At 44.3% G+C, this 21,229-nt stretch overlaps 1 protein-coding gene across 1 annotated transcript in view; it reads right to left on the bottom strand.

The window, feature by feature from the left end:
• The window catches only part of LOC144798259 (hydroperoxide isomerase ALOXE3-like), a 272,626-nt gene that overhangs the window by 179,537 nt on the left and 71,860 nt on the right, over nucleotides 1-21,229 (bottom strand). Inside the window, exons 2-3 of the mRNA XM_078669021.1 lie at nucleotides 14,165-14,369; nucleotides 4,722-4,806 (exon numbers count right to left, since the gene is read on the bottom strand). Of these exons, the coding sequence (XP_078525147.1) occupies nucleotides 4,722-4,806; nucleotides 14,165-14,369 (290 nt within the window). The remainder of the gene's footprint in view (nucleotides 1-4,721; nucleotides 4,807-14,164; nucleotides 14,370-21,229) is intronic.

Raw genomic sequence — 21,229 nt, 5'->3', positions numbered from 1 at the left:
TTCTAGTTTGAAGGGACTTCTCCTAGTGCCAGCGATATGTTAATGAGGGCCGTCAATTGAGGGACTATGGTCTGAGGGATGGTTTTGATGAACCGTATGGGAACTGGGTCGCTGGGGGCTCCGCTCTTAGTGGAAATGAGTGTGGCCATCACTTCCTCTTCTGTAACTGGGCCGAATGAGGCTAGATGTGGCTCATTGGGTGGGGATGACGACTCTTTAGCTCTCATTCTGATGTCAGGATTAGCGGCAGGAAGGGAGATGAGGATTTTTTTAATTTTATCGTCAAAGAAGGTGGCCAGATTGACGCATTTTTCCTCCGCTGCTTTGAGGTCCATGGGTTTCTGTGGGGGATCAGGGACATGGAGGAGCTCTTTGAGGATGGAGAAGGTCTCCTTGGCTGAACAGGAGGAACTTTTTATTTTTTCCTCGTAAAAGGCACCTTTTGCGACGTGGAGGGCTCGTTTGTATGCTTTCATGGAGGATTGATACGCGTTTTTTCCTGATGTCGACTTGTTTTTCCTCCAAGAGCGTTCTGACTTTTTGCACTCCTTCTTAAGGGCGTTGAGGGCGGGTGTGTACCAGGGAGCGGGATTAATTCTTTTAACGTGTTTTAAAGTGCTGGTTAGAGGAATAAGACTGTCTAGGGGGTGGGCTAGCCAATCATTGAATTCTCTGTCGGCGGAGTTGGGGTCCGTGGACAGAGGGCCAGTGGTTTCACGTAATTTAGCTTCCCATTCCTCCGGTACTAGCTTATACCACCGTCTAGTACGTATCCTTGTTTTCTGTTTAAGAGCAGTGGTGGTTTTGAGTGACCAGTGCATAGGGATCAGCATATGGTCTGTCCAGGGCAAAGGGGTTGGATCCTGGGTGTTTAGGTTCTTAATGTTGGTGAAAATTGGATCCAAGAGTTGGCCTTTCTCATGGGTGGCTTTAGTATTTTGGAGATGGAGATCGGCTGTAGTGAGATCAGCAAGTAAATTAGCTGCGGCATTGTCCGCTGGGTCCAGAAAGTGCAGGTTGAAGTCCCCTAGGAGGAGGAAGTTAGAGACTGAAATAGTTTTTAGTGAGATGTGATCCATCAGGGTGCTGGTGAATTCTCCCAGTGAGCCAGGCGGGCGGTACACTAAAACTCCCGAGAGAGAGATTGATGGAGAGATCTGAATAGTGAAATTACAATTTTCACAGTCTTTGATAGTTCCACATTCCATTCTGCACTTAAGATGGTTTTTGTGGAGTATGGCTAGGCCACCACCTCTCCCGATCGGTCTGTTAAGGCTGCAAATTTGGTAACCGGGGGGTGTTGCATTGACCATGTCAAAGTCACTGTGCGGGGTCAGCCATGTTTCAGTCAGAAACAGAACGTCTAGCATTAAGTCCTGGACGAGAATGTTAGTTTCGTGGGCATGTTTTACTAAGGATCTGCAATTCAGGAGGCCAAGGCGGAGTCCTTGGTGTTCATCCGTTACCACGGGTGTGTTACAAAGGCTACAGCCTACATAGGGAGTGTCTTCCTTGAGGATGTATTTGCACTGGGGATGTTTCATAGGGTTCCGGGCGAGCAGTGTATCTCGGGTGTAAGTGATATGAATCTGTGAGTTGGGCAGAGTGTCTAGGCCTGATGGATATGTACCTGTCACAATATTTTCCATGTGTCTTCACTTGTAATCTTGTAATCAATCTTCTAATCACCTTGAAACCCAACCTGATTCCAAGTCAAAACTGGAAAGCATGTGTGTAATATATTTATACATTGCGTAAGATACAGACAATATATGAAATACATTTTTTATCTGCATCGTGCTTTTGAACTGCCCCACCACCCTAGAAAAGTACATCTGTCTAACTTGCGTTAGTGTGAAAGACTGTTAAATCAATGAATGACCATTGGATAAAATTTACCAGAGTCTGATTTATATGCTTGCGCCAGGTGAGTCTCACAGGTGTCCCAGAGTACTTTGGCATTATAAAAAGGGTAACAGATGCTTGCCGGTTCCCGATGAAATGCACTTTGGTGACATGCGTTAACTCATTTGCAATACGCTGATCTTGTACACACAGTTAGTCCATTCATTTGTCAAGCCTCATATTACAGGCTGAGATGTACAAGCAAAGATGCCCTGGTGGAACACACTATTTGGGTAAATAGAATTGGGAGTCCAAGATACACCACAGGAACTTTTAGAAAGTGGACATTTCTCTGTTCCTACTGTTCTGTGTGCCATACAGCCTGACTCCAATACACGTCTGGGGTGGGTAACACCTACACTTTGTGCATTCCCTCTAGACAGCCACAAACAGAGGAAGGGTGGGTGTGACAGAGAACTCATCTGCATTCTTTTATATTCTGATAGCTCTCCCTGAGTTGGAAGAGGCAGGGGACCTGACACATACACCTGAATAGGCAGTGTCCTGTTTCTCACACAAAGGGCTGATTACCCATACTGATACTCTGAAGACAGATCAGGGAAGAAAGGGGAACCTGTGCACTTCAAGGGCCTGCTTTGAAGTCAGCCCCACTTCAAAGGCACAAATGGGTATAAGTATGTGGCCTCTGACCCTACAAAGACAGTACACTTCTGGACCTGTGAAGGCCTCTGTCGGTAATGTATTGTATTGTAATTGCATTTATATAGTGTTTACGGCCACTGATGAGGTGTCCAACGTTTTTTTGGTTAGAAGCATGCTACTCTGGGACCCATAAAGGATTAGTGGGCAATTAGTATAGTGAAAATATGAAAGTACGTTGAGTGGTGCATATGTTAGTCAGTTATTTGGATCGAGAAGGACAGCAAAATGTTAGAAGAGGTAAAAAGGTTTGCATTTGTATTGTGCTAGCTACCCCTGATAAGCTGTTGAGCACACTACTCCGGAACCCAAAAAAGATTAGAGGTGAATTAGTATTGTGAAATATGAAATTAATTTTAGAGGTGGACATGTCGGTCTGTTTTTTGGGTTGAAAAGGTTAGTGGAGGGATAGAAGGAAGGATTTCGAATTTCTTTTTTTGTGGTTTGTTTTGGAGCATGTAGCAGCAAGAGGAGGCTTGGGATGAGTAAAAGGGAGGTGGAGGGTGATGACTACAAAGGAGGTGGAAGGAAGAATCAAAGGGAGAGTTTAGAAAGGCTTGTTTTGATGGATCGAAATAGTAAAAAGAGGTATGAGATGATTCAAGGAGGGGTGGAGTAGGGAAGAGACTTGAAAGGGTTATTTTGGGGGTCTTAGTTATGGAATGGGGTTTGGAATGAGTGAGAGAGTGGAGGTAAGGGATCTATTGATAGATGTATAGGGTGAAAAATAGGCTGGTGCATTGGAAATATTAGTAAGAGGTTTGAGATGAGTCAGAGAGTTCAGTTAGAGGATATGTTGAGAATGGTATGGGGTGAAAAATAGGGATAAAAGACTGCTCTGCTACAAGGATTGCAACTCTGCTTGCTGCTCTGGAATAACTATTTTTCTGCTCTGCTGACTTACTGCCTGCTGGACTCTGCCCTGTTGAGGGCAAGGATGAGACCCATCTCATTTGAACCCAGAATGACTCTACGGGCTTGCTGGCTTGCCCCCTGCTCTGAAGTCTCAGGGTCATCAACGACTTCCTTCAGCCTTGCAACAACACCTGGACTCTGCTATCTGTAAGTCCTGCCGAGTAGTGCCAATCCAGCCCTGACACCTTGAATGTGAGCTTCTGCTGTGCAGAATCATCAAAATCGAAGCAGAGACAACTTGCCGCCGACTGGAACCAACACATTGACTTTCGATGCTGATGCAGGAGCAGATTGACAACATCGATTCGTTGGACTGTGTGGCACAATGGTGACAGACAGCATGGTTGAACGACAAGGCATCTCTTGTATCGTGAAGGGGTTTGTTGACGAATGTTTCATTGTGTGCGTGGATCGGAACCCATGCAACAAGTCTTTGATGCTTCTTCCATCCAAGGTACTTTTTCACAGGACCTGTGTGAATCCTGTAGCGAGCCTGCCCTCCATCCCTGTCGACCCAAACTTTGGATTCACCCCAAAGCGCTATTTGCTTCTAAGCACTACATGGGACTTATTCTTTAAAAATTCATAAATCTGGTTCAACGTATTGGATTTTTATTGTTTTTCGTCTTGTTTTACTCATACAATTATTATCTCTTGTTTTAAACCTATGTGGAGTATTTTGGTGGTGTTTTCATTGTGTTACTGTGTGTGGGCGTGTGTGTGTGTGTGTTTCACAAATTCTTTACACATTGTGTCTTTAGATAAGGTTGACTGTTCTGTACCAAGCTACCAGAGGGTAAGCACAGGTTATCTTTTAATGTGTATCTAGCTTACCCTGACTGTAGTGGTAGTTCCTGCTTGGACAGGGTGCATCCTCTCCCAATCAGAAACCCCAGTTCTAACACTGACTCCCTCACTAAAGGGAAGGTAACAGACTTGAGTTCTTGTTACACAGTGAATCAGATCACCCATGAAGGAAACCACATATTGCCATTGTTGACTTCACTTAAATGTTATTTAATATTTAGCTACTTGTTAAATTGTTAATCACAGATGTTAATAGATTTGTCTTTGTAAATTACATATGTTATTAGATTTTCCTTTGTACATTGGTATCATTTATAGTGCTGTAATTGTGAAACAGTTATAAGAAGAAAAATAGCAGTTGTAAAATGTAAAGATGGAGGTTTTTTGTATCTGGCTTGCTGAGGTTTTAGTACAATATGATTCACATAACTCACTTGTAGATCTCTCGTCTCCGTTTCAGCTCATTCTCTCTCTGCTTTAGGAGGAGGGGGTTGAGAGTTTTTTCAGAGACCAGGGTAGCTGCTCAAGAAAGAGAACATTGAAGTTCAGTGAAATCTTTCATAGAATAAAAGGAAAATATCACATAATAGCGTCATGATGCAAGAAAATAATAACTGATACAAGTGAAGTTAAACTGTGCCAGGCAGAGAAGGATGTGGTTTAAAAACAACACATTTTAAAATGTTTCAAGTCCCTGTTGTGATATAGTTTCCTTCAATGAAGTATTCCTGCTTAGTTTTGTAGACCTGTGCAAGAAAGAGGACAGAAAGTGGAACCGGAATTCACTTTTGACTGACAATGTGTTCTTCCTTCTCTTACCCCTCCCCCGACTTTTCCTCTCCTCCTATTCAAAACCAACGTATCAGCCATGGGTATCTGTCTTGTTTGCGCACACTTCAAGTACTCCAGAGTGACCATAGAAAGAAGTTGACAAGATCCCTTGTCATAGGATGTTTGAACTACTTCAACATTAGCTTTGATAGACACTCTAAGAGCCCTATTGCCAGGCTACAGAAACAGGCATTCAGATTGTGGATCAACTTCAGTAAATGGGAAGACATCATCATGCCCTCCCTGAATGTTCTTCACCGGCTTCCAGCAGAATTCTTAATTAAATCGAAGGTTCTCTACACAGCCCATGAAGCTAACTGGGCAAATGCCCAGAATATCTGCATAACGCCGTCACACACTACTCCACAGCCACAAATCTCTTATCATCATCCATACTTCTAATTCATCAATGATCAATGAAGCATTATCATTGTGCCACATCTCTGACTGTGTAGGTCCCCTGACTGCGAAACACCATCATCCCTATTTTGAGATCTGAACGCAATCAATTATAATTCAGGAACCTCCCTCCAGACCGGGAGATGTTGATACAGGCACTTCCTACCTGATTGGATGCTAACCTACCATTTTCCCCATGACAAATCATAGTTCTTTATGAAGGTCAGTGAAACTCATAAGGTGCTACTTTTTGGCTTACCAGTATGAAGATGGTACAGATGAGCTATGATACAAATACCTACCCATTCCCTGGGCAACCAAGAATACTAAAGTGAACATTGACATGTTGTAATAAAGCTCTTTCATAATGGCAGAAGAATATGCACATTCATGAGGTTTTCCCCTTTAGAGAATGTATGCTTCACTGCTTTTGTTTATTTATTGTGGGCCAGACCTCTTTATGCCACTTGCTTGTCACATGGCACTGCCACTCACCTCAATAAACTGAAGGGCTGAAAACTCACTCCTCTAACCATGTGGAGGAGGATGGTCCTGTTTTGAGTATGGATGAATCTTAGCCAAGAGTTCTTGTTCATCCCCTCCCCACCGCAGAACTCTGGTGGGGGTAACACTATTTTTGCTTGGCACCTACTTCAATGACAGTACAACTTTAGACCTATACCAGCCAACCTTCAACCACTCACTAGTCACAGAAAGACCTAGCCATTATCTTCCACATTCTCAAAGTAGTTTGTTTAATAACTTTTTAATACTTAATACTACAGACGACTTTGAAAATTGACTAAGCCGTCTTTTGGCTTGTTTGTGAAGAACTTCACATATTTGCACATAAAGTGTTTTTTCCCATAAGGTTTCTGCCTTTCTATTCTATTTGTTTTGCTCAGACACTCATTTACATTTATAAGATTCAGAAAAGTAAATTCCAATTACATTTTTGGAATGTACATTTCAGAATTAATTTTCCAGTGTAATTCAAAGAATTATCTAGTTTCACTTGCTCTTCATGGGAAACGTCCATGTCTCAACTATTCACAACCACAGAAAAACAAGATGTCTTAGTATTACACGAGTGAGTAGACAGCTGTAGTCAATTTTACCATGCCCATGGGTGCTTGAATACCTTCTGTTTTAGTTTCTGTCTTCATGGCCTTGGCTGTAGGGCATAATGCATAATAACTGCTTAGGGTGTTTCTATTGAGTTAAAGTGTTTTCTTGATATTTAAGAGATTGAGAACAATGCATACAATTTGATGGGTTTGAAATATAATGTAGTAAAAGACACGAAAAATTAACAATTATTATATGCTTAGTGTCCAATAAATCTTACCTTTGGCACTAGCTACAGCCTAACAAACGATTTAACATTAATTACAGTACAGCTGGATCACCACTATCAATCTATGCATGAGTTGTAATGCAATCCTGGATATCTATAAACTATCATTCATTTGCAAGAGATGCCGTTGACGGAATAATGTAAAATACTGATGTGTGCAAAACATCTGCCATTCATAGATGTAAACATTCACTCACTGCTTAGTTGGAAATGTTATTATTAAAGGGTTAGGTATTAATTCTAAATTACTTTTGGTATACAAACTAAACAATTCCTTTCAGTTTAAACCCAAAACATACCATAAGGGGTCAGAGCAGATGAGAAATCCAATATCTGGGGAATTACCAAAGAATTACCAAAGAAAAAGTAGAAAATTAATATTTCCTACATAGAAAAAGACATAGATTCCTTATGACAGATGTCGAATGTAGCCAAGCTATGTGATATAAAACTACAATATACATACCTTTAGTCATTTTGATTTGAGCTTGACATTTATCATTGTTATATTTATGTGGAACATATATCAAATAGTTGTGGGGAAAAAAAAGTTTATAAAAACTGAAGAATGCAACTATGCATTAGATTTACCTTTAAAATACAAGCAAATTATTGCATTGCTTGCCTCCAATATAGTTTTAATCAGTAACATAAGAAATAATGAAATACTGTAAAGAGCTACTATTGGCAGCTGAAAGAGAAAGGGAAATGTCCCTACTCCTTTGCTTCTACGTCATGGGTGATAGAAAATAAAATTAAGCTCTACTCTGGTCACATCTGTCTTCATCAGTTAGGTTTTCAAAGTGTGTTTGTATTTTAAAACACCTGAAGTAGTGCCTTCTGAAATTTTGGTGGAGTGGATAAGAAAGTGTGTTTAATTTTCTATGAGATCCAAGTTGTATTGCTTACAGTAGCTGTCTTCTTCTGATTTGCAGCTCTTTCTATGTCTGTAAATCTACATTTCAAACCTAGGGACACCTACTGAATATCTGGTAGTAGTTTTGTATTCACAGTAAATACAGTGCACAGTTTTTCCCTATATTTAATATTCTATAGCATTTCCACTTGTGTCATAGTTTATTTTTCAGACTGTCTTTTATGCCAGTCTTGACATTGTAATTATTTTATACACCTGTTGTGTGTCTGTGGCTTTAATGTAGTTAGACAAGTAGCCACTTTTCATTGGATGAGATCTGAACTTTATGCAGTGTTCTTCTGCTCAAAAGTAAGAGATATCTAAAAGGTTCTGCTCCTTTTGATTTGGGCATTCCATGGACTTTAAGAATCACTCCATAAAATAGTAAATGCATATCACCTGGGTTCTGTAACACTCAAAACCTTGGTTCAGAATATGGGCCTGATTTATATGCTGGTGGGAAGGGAACGGGGAGTTCCCTCCCCTCCAACTAAATGGTCTGTCTGCCTAATGTATTGTCAGTTGGAGACTGCTGTTTCTCTGCTGTGGCCAAACTTCTCCGACGGCCCTTGGGAGTAAGGGCCATCGGAGAAATAGCTACACGTCCGCCACCCAATTTAGATGGGCAGACATGCAGTAATTTTTTAGGTTTCTCCTGCATATTGCTTGCGCTATGCTTGTGAAAGTGATTCTATCTAGTATAAATCTTAAAAGGCATCTACATCCCGGCCTTACTTCTCACTGATTTATGTGCTTGCCACTTATTTTTCCTCCATTCTAGTGTCTGAAGCATACTATTGCCTACTTACCTCTTATGTTTCGCTTATCAGTCAGTCTCCGATGTTTTCTTGGTGAAACTTCTCTTAATCATCTCAGCACCCCTGCTGTCACTACATGATCTACACCCTTGCTTTGAAGCTACAGCGCTGCCCGAGTGCCCTAGGCTCAGTAGGCTGTGCTGGTCTCAGTGGAGACCTCATGATCCCAGTTCTGCACTCACCTGTAGTCACGGGTCCGAAGCAGGGACTCACTCTAGTTCTAAAGCCGTATCAAAGGCTGGAGCTTGTTTTAAAATTAAAACATCAGCCTTAAGCCATCAGTGGTAAGTTCCTCATTTGTATGTGTTAGTTGTGCATTTGCCAATGCATGGCTTGTGACAGCCTCGTTACCCTTAATTAAAAGCAGTGTACTCGCAAATGCATTCAATCATTCATTTAATCCATTCACCCTTCCATACATCCATCTAGTCACTCGTCTAATCAACCACCTGTCAATCCTTTCACCCGTGATCTCAAATGCGGTTTTGCTGAATTAAGTTTAATAAAGAAACAAGAAAGGAAAGGTCATATTACGTGTGAGCATGTCTTAATCATCGAGGCTTCTCTAGGCTGCTTTGCCCTTTTGTCCCTTGCCCAGCTCTTTTGGGTTCTATTGACTTCAAGTAGCTCTAGCTGTTTGAGCATACAGAACATGTGCAGCCTCGGTTTCTAAACCCAAGCGACGTACGTTACAACAAGGCACATGGCAGTCGATATTCTCAGTCGTTTTATCTGTACAAAATTTACCGAACATTTAGTGATTTAAATAACTGTAGTGCTATGATAATTTTTTTCAGATGTTAGGCATTACATAATGTCCTTACAAAACACTCACATGTACGTTAACAATTTTACTTGATAGAGTATTGTCAAGCAACTAGATTAAATAATGAGTTTGTCTACATCTCTTGTTTAAAAGGTTTGCAATTATCACCATTCAAATATGGCCGCTAAGGACTCAAAAAGACATGGGTGCCTTTCTAACTTCTCTCAAAATTTTGACTAGACCTAAACTGTCCCCGCTCAACACTTTCTGTTCCTTTTTTGGGCCCTGTTGTTCCACTACGAGGGCAGTTTGAAGGTTTGCTGGGGCAACCTTCTTTCATGTTTCAGTGTGCTCAGGTCCCTGGGTTTAGCTTGTATCTCTGTAAGATAAGCTTTTGCTTCAGAATCATTGTTATTTTTGCATTGGCTGATTGGGTGTCGTACTTGTCACCTTAACACTGTGGAGCACTTTCCGTATGTTTTCGGTGAATGCTTGGGGTACCGCATTCTTGTTTTACTTTCTTTCAGTAAAATTATGACTTGTGAATATCTTTGCCCATGGAGACCCCTAGGGTGGCATTATTGTGGCAGTAACTTACTGGTTTTCTGCCTTGTCTTTTATGGTGTCATTACCTCCTCAGTTGCTGCCTTTGGTCTCCGCTATTGTTTACTTTCGATGAGGCTGCTGCATTTGTTTACTTTTGATGCAGCTGTTGCATTTGTTTTCTTTAGATGCAGCTGCTGGAGGCAATGCATGCTTTGCTATAAACGCCGCTGCAATAGTGCCACATTTGTTTACTATAATTGTGTCTGCTTTTAACATGGCAGCTGCAAGTGGTGCACAATTTGTTTACTTTAGATGCAGCTGTCGGGGGCGCTGCATGCTTTACCTTTCAGTGGTGCACAATTTGTTTACTTTAGATGCAGCTGTCGGGGGCGCTGCATGCTTTACCTTTCAATGTTGGCTGTAAATGGCACCGCATTTTGTTTTTACCACATCGTCTGTCATAAATTACGCTATTTACTGTTTTCGGTCTGTGCGTTTTTTTTACTGCAGCTGGTGCTGCCACAGTGCTGTACGCTTTCCTCTAGTTAAGCAGCTGCAGTTTCTGTTACATGTCCTTTTACTGCAGACATTGCTGTGCGTTTGATGGCTGCAGTTGGCACAGCATGTAATTTTTAGGTCGAGCCTATAGCGGCAGCGTGCATGCGCTGCTCGCTTTGCGAGGCTTTCAGTATTCAGTATGGCGTGGGAAGCTCTGTGAAAGCTCCACTCACTCTCCACCCATCTTTTTCATTGGTGTGTGTTTTTGTCATTCCTAAATGCTGCCTTTCGATTGGTTTTAGGCTTGTTAGTCCCTTCTTATGACGGCCATGTCGTAATTTGTATCCTTCCATGGCCACTGGCCCCTTTACTTTGAGGGGTGTACAGGATGTTTGATTTAGATTGTGAGCACTATTTTCTTCCCGTGCCTCCCCTCTCCCGTAGTGTCTGCCTTTTCACCCCCCCCCCACGCACTCTATTGTTCACAGAGGTCACTGCGGATTACAAACAAAGCAATTCTTTTAAGGATAATGTGGTGTTCTGACAACACTTCTTATGTAAAAATAAAACACTTCAACATAGGTTTTGGCCATGGTTGATCGTTTGCTATGCCCATAAAGTGTGATGATGCAGATGTGGGATGAGGGGGTCTAGATACCACAAACCGATAGCAGGCTGTCAGCATGGCTGGTGACCATCTCATTGCTATCACGAGCCTCCTCCACATCTGATCTCTGAGGAGTCGCTCGCATCATCTTGGGTGAAGCGGTTGTACTTTGCAGGACTAGAGATGTTAGGGCTCTCCCCTTTGTAGATCTCCGGGTTGTAGGGGGCTGGGGTGGGGTGGATATTGGAGTGACCTGCGCACCTGTTCCGTCATGGGGGCAGTCGGGAGGGCTTGTCACCCTTGCCCCACATTGGGCACTTAAATGACCAAGTGCGCATCTCCTCCTGTTCGTCTGTGATCTTCTCGTAACATCTACTTAATCAACTCGAGGCCTTAAGTTGGTTTGGGGCTGATAACCTTCTAAAACAGCTGAGCAAACCTATAGCTGCCATTTACGGACAACTTTGGCCAGGCTTTACATCTTTAGCCAGTGGCGCTGTGCATTCTGGGTCTTGAAGTTTCACTCTAACCATACACGTTTGCTCCAAGAGCGTGGGGAAGGCCAACCCTTCAGGGGGGCCACAGTAAGGCCAATGTACATCTGCCATGGGTATTTCTCTCCCTTCATCACATTCTTCAGGGTCATCACTTGGCATTACACCACAGGTTTGTGCATGAACATCTCAGCTTGCAAACTGCCAGCTAAAGGTCAGGGCTGGTCCTGCAAGAGGCCTAGACTGCGGCTGGCCGCCTCATCCCCTGCAGCTCCTGCTGAGGAAAGAATTGAGGCCTTGTGCATGATTTAAGCACGCCTGGAATGCTATGCTCCAAATACAAAAGCTAAAACTGCACAATCCGTCCACTAAACTCCACAGGAGACACAGTACATCAAGAATTAGAAATAACAAGCATGCAATATGTCTCGCATTTACACGAGTTAAAGCTATTGGCATTGTAAATGACAATGCCTTTTATTTATGTTTCAAAAACGAAAACAAGAATAAAAGGCATTGTTATTTGCAATGTCAATTGCTCAAACGTGCGTAAATGTGAGACCTATTGCATTGCAAATTCTTGTTTAGGTCGAGCTTTCAAGACCTCTTGTATATACTTTAGTACATACTTATATATTAGTATAAACTTATATGTGTATGTACTATGTGAGCTCTGGAGATCAGCCCTAGGACTTGTCTGCTTCTGCTTAGGGACTGTTTTTCTGTTCAACTGCCTCTCTTTAACTGTCTTAATAGAAAAGGACCAGTAGAGGTCAGTAAAATACTAGAGTTGCTTTCTGCTGAGGGACTTTCTTTTATTTAGTTCTCTGACAACTGCCTCTAGTTTACTTGCCTTTGTCACCCGGTCATGCGTCGTCGGTCTGTGTCGTCCTCTCTACTACAGCAGGAAGCAGCCATTGCCGTAGGGCTGTTTCCAGAACCTTGCACAGAGCTGAACTTAGAGGCTTTTTAAACTAATTTAGTCACAGCCTATGTAATTTACTTTCTTGAGATTTACTGATATTCAACCATGTTTCTCCGACAATACATTTTAAAACAGAAATGGTTACTGATCCAGTGAAGTTATGTGCAGCTCTGAAATCCTTACAATCAAAACAAACAAATGCTTTGCAATAGTTTAGTACAACATTATTCAAGTAATTCAATTAGGACTATGAAATATGAAACATACTTTAATGCAGGCACATCTAGTCTTGAGACATCCCATTAGCAGACTATGTGCTAGAATTGAGCTACCTCAAGGAGAGGTATCCCAACAAAATGAGGAGGCTCGAGCTTGAGGTGAGGGCCATTATTCTGGTGCCAAGAACCCTTTCACGGGATGAATGAACGAATGAATGAAATACAAAGTATATAATACCGCAGCTGCCCTCAAAGAGGTGTTCTGGCACTTTGGTAAGATACAACTCATAAAGAGGTTACTTGCTGAAAAAATTGGTATTTATCCTTTTTTTTTAAAAGGTCTTTGCTAGCAATTATTCTTAAGGGAAACTGTGAGCGTGTTCCAGAGTCTAGCTACTAACATGGAGAAAGAGCGTCCACCTCTACTGATTTAAAAAACTTTTGGAATGCGCAGTAGAAGGAGGCTGGGTGAGCGCAAAGCTCTGTTAGTAAGATATTGAGTCATCACCATTCTCAGATTCAGAGGGCACCTCTGATAAAAAAAGTCCTGTGGGTGATAACCGGAGCTTTTAAATTAATCCTTTTAATTATTGGTATCAAATATAGGACTTTCAGGTATGAAGAAATGGTGCGTCAAGACAGTATTTTTAGGGTAAGACTGACAGCCGTATTCTGGACTCTGTTTAGTCTGCATTACAAATATGTTAGCTGGCCCAAATAGGGAGTGTTGGCATAGTCCAGACTAAGGCATGCACTCTGGTCTTTCTTGTGAAGTCAGGCACCAAGGAAAGGAACTTCCGTACTGACTTCAATAAAAGAAACAACTTTATAAAACCTTGGAGGGTCGTGGTAGGAATGTGAGAATCCTGCCAAATTTTAATTTGGTATTATTTTGTTATCATACAGCTACAATTCTAAAAGATCGACTCATGAACTGACCACCGTTTTGTCTTTTGCTGTCCCAGCAGGTGTTCAAGCAGGGTTTATTTTTGCTTTTCCATAAAGAAACAAAGAATGCTCCTCAGCAATACAGTGAATGAAATTAATTTGCTGCAGCTCAAATCTTAGAGAGGACTCAGATTGTATGTAGAAATAGTTCAAGCAAAGTTGAGAACAAACGTATGCAATAATGGCCATTGTATAATTTTGTTGTTACATATACTTTTTGAATAATCTGTTTTCAACATGATTTTTTTCTATAATTTCCATATTGTTGACCAAATTTTCTTTTAGACAAAGTATCTTTATGATTTTTTTTTTATGTGTTACTAATTTTGTGTCTGTATACTTTAACCACATATGTTTATTTTATGTGTTATTCATTTTGTGTCTGTATACTTTAACCACGTATGTTTATGATGTGATGTTTTTGCTGATAAAAAAACTGGATATCAATTCCCCATGAGTAGGTACCATACCCTAGAACATTCAAAAAGGAAAAAGTTACAACATGAGGATTATGAACTTTTCGGTAGAGTGTTCTAATTCAAACAGTGTTCTACCTCTTCCTTCAGGGAGCTCTACGGTGATGAATCCCTCGATCCAGTGGTAGTATGGAAAGTAGTAGATCTTCCCTGCAGGAGATTCCACAGTGACTTGGTTGCAGAACCAGCTGTTCTCAGGGAAGAAGGAAAAGCGCTCCTTGTGAAGGCGGATCAATATAATATCCCCCAGGTCCTGTTTTTCATGGATGTGGTACTTGTCAGTCTGAAGAGCAAGAGAAAAAGCAGGATTATTTTTTCTGCACAAGTTTCTATTTAGATTTAGATTTAGATTTGTAACTAGGTAGGTTGCCCCCTTAGCCACCACACGGTCCTCCTGTGTGGCGCTAACCCTGCCGCTACCACTCGCTGTGCCCGTTGTCCCCCGGTTCGTACCGCGTGTCCCCCGCATTGTTCTGCAGTGTTGTTCGTTTCTTGCTTGTTTTTTCTCCCACTGTAATTTTGTTGCCATTCTGTTGTTGTTGGTCTCTTCTGTGCCCATTGTATTTCCTGGCCTGTGTGCTCGTTGTTTCCATGCCCTCTTCCTCCTGTTACACCCCCCACCCTCGCTTACTCCCACCGCTGCGTCCCCTGCGGCCCCGCCCCCCCTGGTTCCCCATTCGCCGAACCGCTCCCACCTCCCAGCTGCTCCTCCCTCCCTCGTCCCCTCATATGGAAGCCACGCAGCGGCCGCGCCGAAGGCGCGCCAAAACAAGCCCATCTGAGCCCGTCCGCACCTGGACCACGCCCAGCATCAGAACCCCTGGACCCCGCGCCCCCCACAACGCCAGACTCCACTACGACTCCAGCTTCCTACATGCACTCAACACCGGACGAGATCACCCTTGCTACCGGGCTACCCCGAAGCGCACCCAAGGGCCCTTCGCCTGCCGGAACTGCTGATTCACCAGCATCCAGCCCAACAAACCACCAACCAGACAACCCAACCACCTCCACTGGATCCTCCTCAACACTCGCACCGCTCGCAAACACGCCATCGAACTCTGGGACCTCCTAGACTCTACCGCCCCCGACGTCGCCTTCCTGACGGAGACCTGGCTGAGCGCCACCTTGGCACCAGACATCACCATAGCCATCCCACAGGGCTACAAGATCTCCCACAGAGACCGCACCAACGGAGTGGGAGGGGGAATCGCCATCATCCACAAGGACACCCTCAGAGTCTCGACCAACACCGACGACACCCTCACCACTGCCGAGCACATGCACTTCCAGATCCACACCGACCCCAACACCAGCCTCAGCGGAACACTCGTCTACAGACCTTCCGGACCACGAACACAGTTCAGCGACACCATCGCCGACCTCGTCAGCACCCACACCCTCGCCTCCAAGGACTACATCCTCCTCGGGGACGTGAACTTCCCCCTCGAGAACAACAACGACGCCAACTCCACCGCCCTGATCGACAACCTCGCCAACCTAGAACTCAAACAGCTGATGACGACACCCACCCACGCTGCTGGACACACACTGGACCCCATCTTCTCCACAAGCCCCCACGTCTCCTTCAACCACACCACCAAACCCCACTGGACTGACCACAGTTGCATCCACTTCACCTTCAGGAAACCCACCACACACCACCGCACCCAACAGCTGCCAAGCCGCTGCTGGGGCAAGGTCACCAAGGACCAACTGACCATCACCCTCGCCCTGAAACCATCTGCCAACCCCACCGACTCAGACACCGCCGCGTCCAACCTCAAACAGTGGATCAACGACTGCGCCAACACCCTCACCCCTCTCAAGACCTCCACAACCAACCACACCAACAAGAAAGCTGCCTGGTTCACCAAAGACCTCTGGATTTTCAAGCGCACCTGTCGGAAGATGGAGAAGAAATGGCTCCACGACCGAACAGCAGACAACCACACAGCCCACAAGAACGCCACCCGCAGACACCACCAACTCATCAGGACCGCCTTCATGGACTGCCTTCAAGGACCGCCTTCAAGGACCGCCTAGACAACAACGCACACAACACCAAAGAGCTCTTCAGCATCGTGAAAGCAGTCTCCAACCCCAGCGCCAACACCAGCGCCATCCCACCATCACAAGACCTGTGCGACTCCCTGGCCACCTTCTTTCACCGCAAGATGGCCGACATCCACGACAGCTTCAACTCCTACACACCCACCACCGAGTCCACCACCACTGCGACCACCACCCGCACCAGTCGCCTGGTCCAACGTCATCGACGAAGACACCATCAAAACCATGTACTCCATCCACTCCGTATCCCCATCTGACCCCTGACCTCACCACGTCTTCAACAAAGCCAGCAAAACCACCGCGCCCCACCTCCGGAAAACAATCAACAGTTCCTTCGAGACAGCAACCTTCCTGGAAAGCTGGAAGCACGCCGAGATCAACGCCCTTCTGAAGAAGCTCAAGGCGGACCCCAAGGACCTCAAGAACTTTCGGCCCATCTCCCTGCTCCCGTTCCCGGCAAAAGTGACAGAGAAGATTGTCAACAAACAGCTAACCCGCTATCTCGAAGACAACAACATCCTGGTCCCCTCCCAATCCGGTTTCCGCAGCAACAACAGCACAGAGACCGCCCTCATCGCTGCCACTGACTTCAGGATCCTGATGGACAAGGGAGAAACAGCCGCCCTCATCCTCCTGGACCTATCATCAGCCTTCGACACAGTCTGCCACCACACCCTATCAGCTCGCCTCCATGACGCCGGAATCCAAGAGAAGGCCCTGGCCTGAACCACTTCCTTCCTCTCTGGCAGAACCCAGAGCGTCCGCCTCCCTCCCTTCCTCTCGAAAACCACCGAGATAATTTGCGGCGTCCCACAGGGATCCTCCCTCAGCCCGACGCTGTTCAATATCTACATGACACCGCTCGCCCACGTCACATGACAACATAACCTCAACATCATCTCCTACGCCGACGACACCCAGCTGATCATATCCCTCACCGAAGACCGCCAAAGCCAACCTCCACAGAGGAATGAAGGCCGTAGCCGACTGGATGAAGGACAGCAGACTGAAGCTGAATTCAGACAAGACGGAGTTCCTCATTCTTGGACCCACCCCATCAGCCTGGAACGACTCTTGGTGGCCCACATCGCTAGGCAGAGCCCTGGAACCCACAGACCACGCATGCAACCTGGGGGTCATCCTCGACTCCACCCTCTCCATGACCTGGCAAGTCAACGCTGTCTCCGTGTCCTTCTTCAACACCCTCAGAATGCTCCGCAGGATCTTCAAATGGATCCCTCCCGACACAATAAAAAGAGTCACCCATGCCCTCATCACCAGCAGACTGGACTACGGGAACGCCCTCTACTCAGAAACAATAACCAAGCTCCTAAGTAAGCATGGGCGGATTTTGCGAATTGGCAATCCGCGAAATTGCGTATTTACAGATTCGCAATCCGCGAACTCTCGCGAATTTTGCGGATTCCTTTTTTTTGTGTTCGCAAGTGTTTCTGCCATTTTGCAAGGGTTTTTTACCAGTTCGCAAACGCGAACTTACTTGTCGGGTAGCAACGGTCGCGACCATGTTGCTTCTACGTCTGGTTCATCACAGCACCCTCTATTTCACCACTGCCACCCTCTGTTTCACCACTGCCACCCTCCCTCTGGCTCACCCATGCCACCCTCTGGCTCACCCATGCCACCCTCTAGTTCATCACTGTAGATTATGGGGTAAAAGCACACCTGCCCTGCCTCAACTGACATGAATGAATTAGGGGCTGATTAAAAAAAAAACCATCTTTTTCCCAGGATGGGTTGAGCCACTGTTTCCGCTGGATCATGGGTCAAAGCGCCAGGATGCCCTTGGTGGTGACAGGCTGCGCTATACAAGTATGCTACAATACAATACAATAATGTGTCACTGAATTTGAACTTCCAGGCTGGCACCTGCTTCCTTATCTGTAATTGCTTTCTGTTGCAGTATAATTTTTTTAACAGGACCTTTGTTGTATACTTGTAGCTATTCTCTGAGCCTGCTGTGAGGGTCAGAGCAGGGTCATAGAATAGTTGCAAGTAGGCAACTGAACTCTGAAGGGGCCCCTCAGGAAGCACTACAGGGAATGGTTACTAATGATAAGATTGAACTTTTGCACCTGCTGAGTGCTTTCCGTTTTGCAAAAATCCAAATATCCAGCAGCATACACAAAAAGTAAACCTTCCAGGCACTACAGGGAATGGTTACTAATGATAAGATTGAACTTTTGCACCTGCTGAGTGCTTTCAGTTTTGCAAAACTCCAAATATCCAGCAGCATCCACAAAAAGTAATCCTTCCAGGTCAAGATCCAAATCAAAGTGACCAGCACATGAAGAAAGCACTGGGAGGAGCCTGCTGGACAGGAACAGGAAGTTGGAGATTGTGGGGCACTTCCCTCCTCCCCCCCCCAAAAAATGGACTCCTTGCCAAAAAAAAGTGCAGGCAAATGTCAACCTGAGGAGTTATTCTGATAAAAATCATAATTTTCAAGGTTTATGCTGCCTGCTGGTGGATTTCTTGTGTGAAATTGCAAATTTTGCAATCTCGCAATTGCGAGATTGTCGCTGCCTGCCGCATCTACATGTTTGCAAGCGTTTACTCCCGCAAAATTGTATAGTATTCTAGTTGGCAAGTGCGACCAAGCAAAAAATCCGCTTCGCACGGATTTACGAATTTTCGGCAAGTTCGCGAGAGTTGCGGATTGCGATTTTGCCAAAAATCCGCAAAATCCACGAGCGGAACGGATTTTACGCCCATGCTTACTCCTAAGACGACTACAACGAATCCAGAACGCCTCAGCACGACTGATCCTCGACATCCCCCGACGCAGCCACATCACACTCCACCTGAGAGGCCTGCACTGGCTCCCCGTCAACAAGAGGATCACCTTCAAGCTCCTCATCCACTCACACAAAGCGCTACACAACACCGGACCTACATACCTCAAAAACCATCTCAGCTTCCACACCCCCACCCGAAACCTCCGATCATCCAACCTCGCCACAGTCCCCTGCATCCAGAAAGCCACCGCTGGCGGCAGATCCTTCTCCTACCTCACCGCCAAGACCTGTAAGGCTCTCCCCACCAGCCTACAACAGACTCAGGACCTGCTGGCCTTCAGAAGACTTCTCAAGACCTGGATCTTCGATCAGTAGTGGCCCCCCTCCCCCCCAGCGCCTTGAGACCCTCACAGGTATGTAGCGCGCTTTAGAAATGCTGTGATTGATTGATTGATTGAGTTTCTTGAATTTGACTATTCTTAAATTAAAACAATAATTGAAATCAATAAACAAACCAAGGCCTTGCTTTTTTCATATTGTTGCCAAAGGCAAAGGCAAATAAAAAGGGAGTATTGTTAAATAAATGCCTCACACAAGTCTCACATCAAGGTTCTACTGGAAGGAATGTACCACTGGGAGGAGAAGGGAAGGGAGCAATGGGTGAAGGAAAGAAGGGCTAAACCATGTGAAGGAAGGGGGACAGAAATAGGGATAAGCACTTAATTACAACACATCTCCCTTTGAATAAGGTAAAACTAAAGATAGAACAATAGTAATAGTAAAACATTCACCTTGGAGAATACATTAATATTTGTCACATAAAATACAAAAGATTGACATTTTGTATACCGCCTGCCAAGCTGGCAGTCAGCAAAATCTGAACTCTTTAGAACCTTGTGAAATGGAGGATGATTTGTTTCGACTTTCCTTACTGGAAGACAACGAGGAGTGTAGCTTGGAACGGTGGGCCACATTGTCCATGCTCCAGGTGCTTCCATCTTCTAACACAACAGAGTTATTATTGACTTTTTTTATTCTCATAGGTTTGGAAAACGAGGAAACTTTGGCTGGAAGAACATTAGGCCTCTTTATGACCACCCATTGACCTTACTGTCAGTCCTCGTTGACGGTACCCCATTTCTGTTTGTATCTGAATTTGTAATCTTGTTTATGGCACCAAACATTTTCCAAAGCAGAATTCCTGTCTACCCAAACATGACACCCCCCATTGAGCCAATTGGGCGTGAGTTTGGAACCAGGATTTCTCCCTTTGAGGGACACAAATGGTGAAACAACAGAAATACCATTAGGCGTGATGTGGTATGACCATAGCATCTGTCATATGTCTTCTTCAACACGTTTGCGAGATGCTAAGGACAATTGAATAGCGTCCTTTATCATCCTGTTGGCTCTTTCTACCAATCCATTTGCTTTAGGACAGTAGAGGGGTGATTTGAGATAGGATATATATAATGTGGTCATAAATTGTTTTATTTCATCGGAGAAGTGAATTGAACACCATTGTCGGTGATCAATGTGCTGGGTGCACCCTCTTGAAAAAAGTTTCTTTAAGAAATTCAATTAATGGAGATGTAGTGATGGTAGAGACAATTTTTATGGAAATCCAGTGAGAATGGTAATCAATAAGTATGAACATGAATCTTTGAGAACGGTTGAGCAAGTTTAATGGTCCTATAATATCCAGACCTGTTTGTCCCATGGTTTAGTGGGGATTGGTACAAGAATGAGTGGAGCTTTGCAAATGACTTTCAATTTGTCACTGGATCCACACGCCAGGAAGTCTTTCACAATCCTCTCTACCAAGGAATCCATGTTGGTGAACCAATAGTCTTGCCTGATTTTGCTTTTAGTCATGCTTCTGCCCGGATGGCCTTCGTCAGTTATCTCAATTATGCATACATACATTTTTTTCTGGAGGAACAATCCTATTTCCTCTGTAAATTTGATCATTTAGGACTTTTAACTCGTCCTTCACTACCCAGAAGTGTTTGAGATTTTCTTTTAACTCTTTAACACTCTTAGACCACCCTTTACAGATAGTGTTCTTCAGATCTGTGCGTAAAGGGTCACTTTTCATGTATTCTTCCCATTCATCTTTGCTAATGACAGGGATGTCAACTGAAAGAATGGTCTCTTCAGGGGGGTAAAACTGTGAGTTTTCATTAGTGATGGGGAGTCTGGAGAGACAGCCTGCATCTAGGCTTTCATTGCCAGGTACATAACTCATGGAGTAGTTATACCCTTGTAGGCCTAGAATCCATTTGGCGATATGTCGGTGGTCTTTTCAATGCAT

Source organism: Lissotriton helveticus, chromosome 12 (genome assembly GCF_964261635.1).
Source record: "Lissotriton helveticus chromosome 12, aLisHel1.1, whole genome shotgun sequence".
NCBI lineage: Eukaryota > Metazoa > Chordata > Amphibia > Caudata > Salamandridae > Lissotriton > Lissotriton helveticus.
Note: the sequence above shows the minus strand (reverse complement) of the source record. Positions and strands in the feature narration are given on the sequence as shown.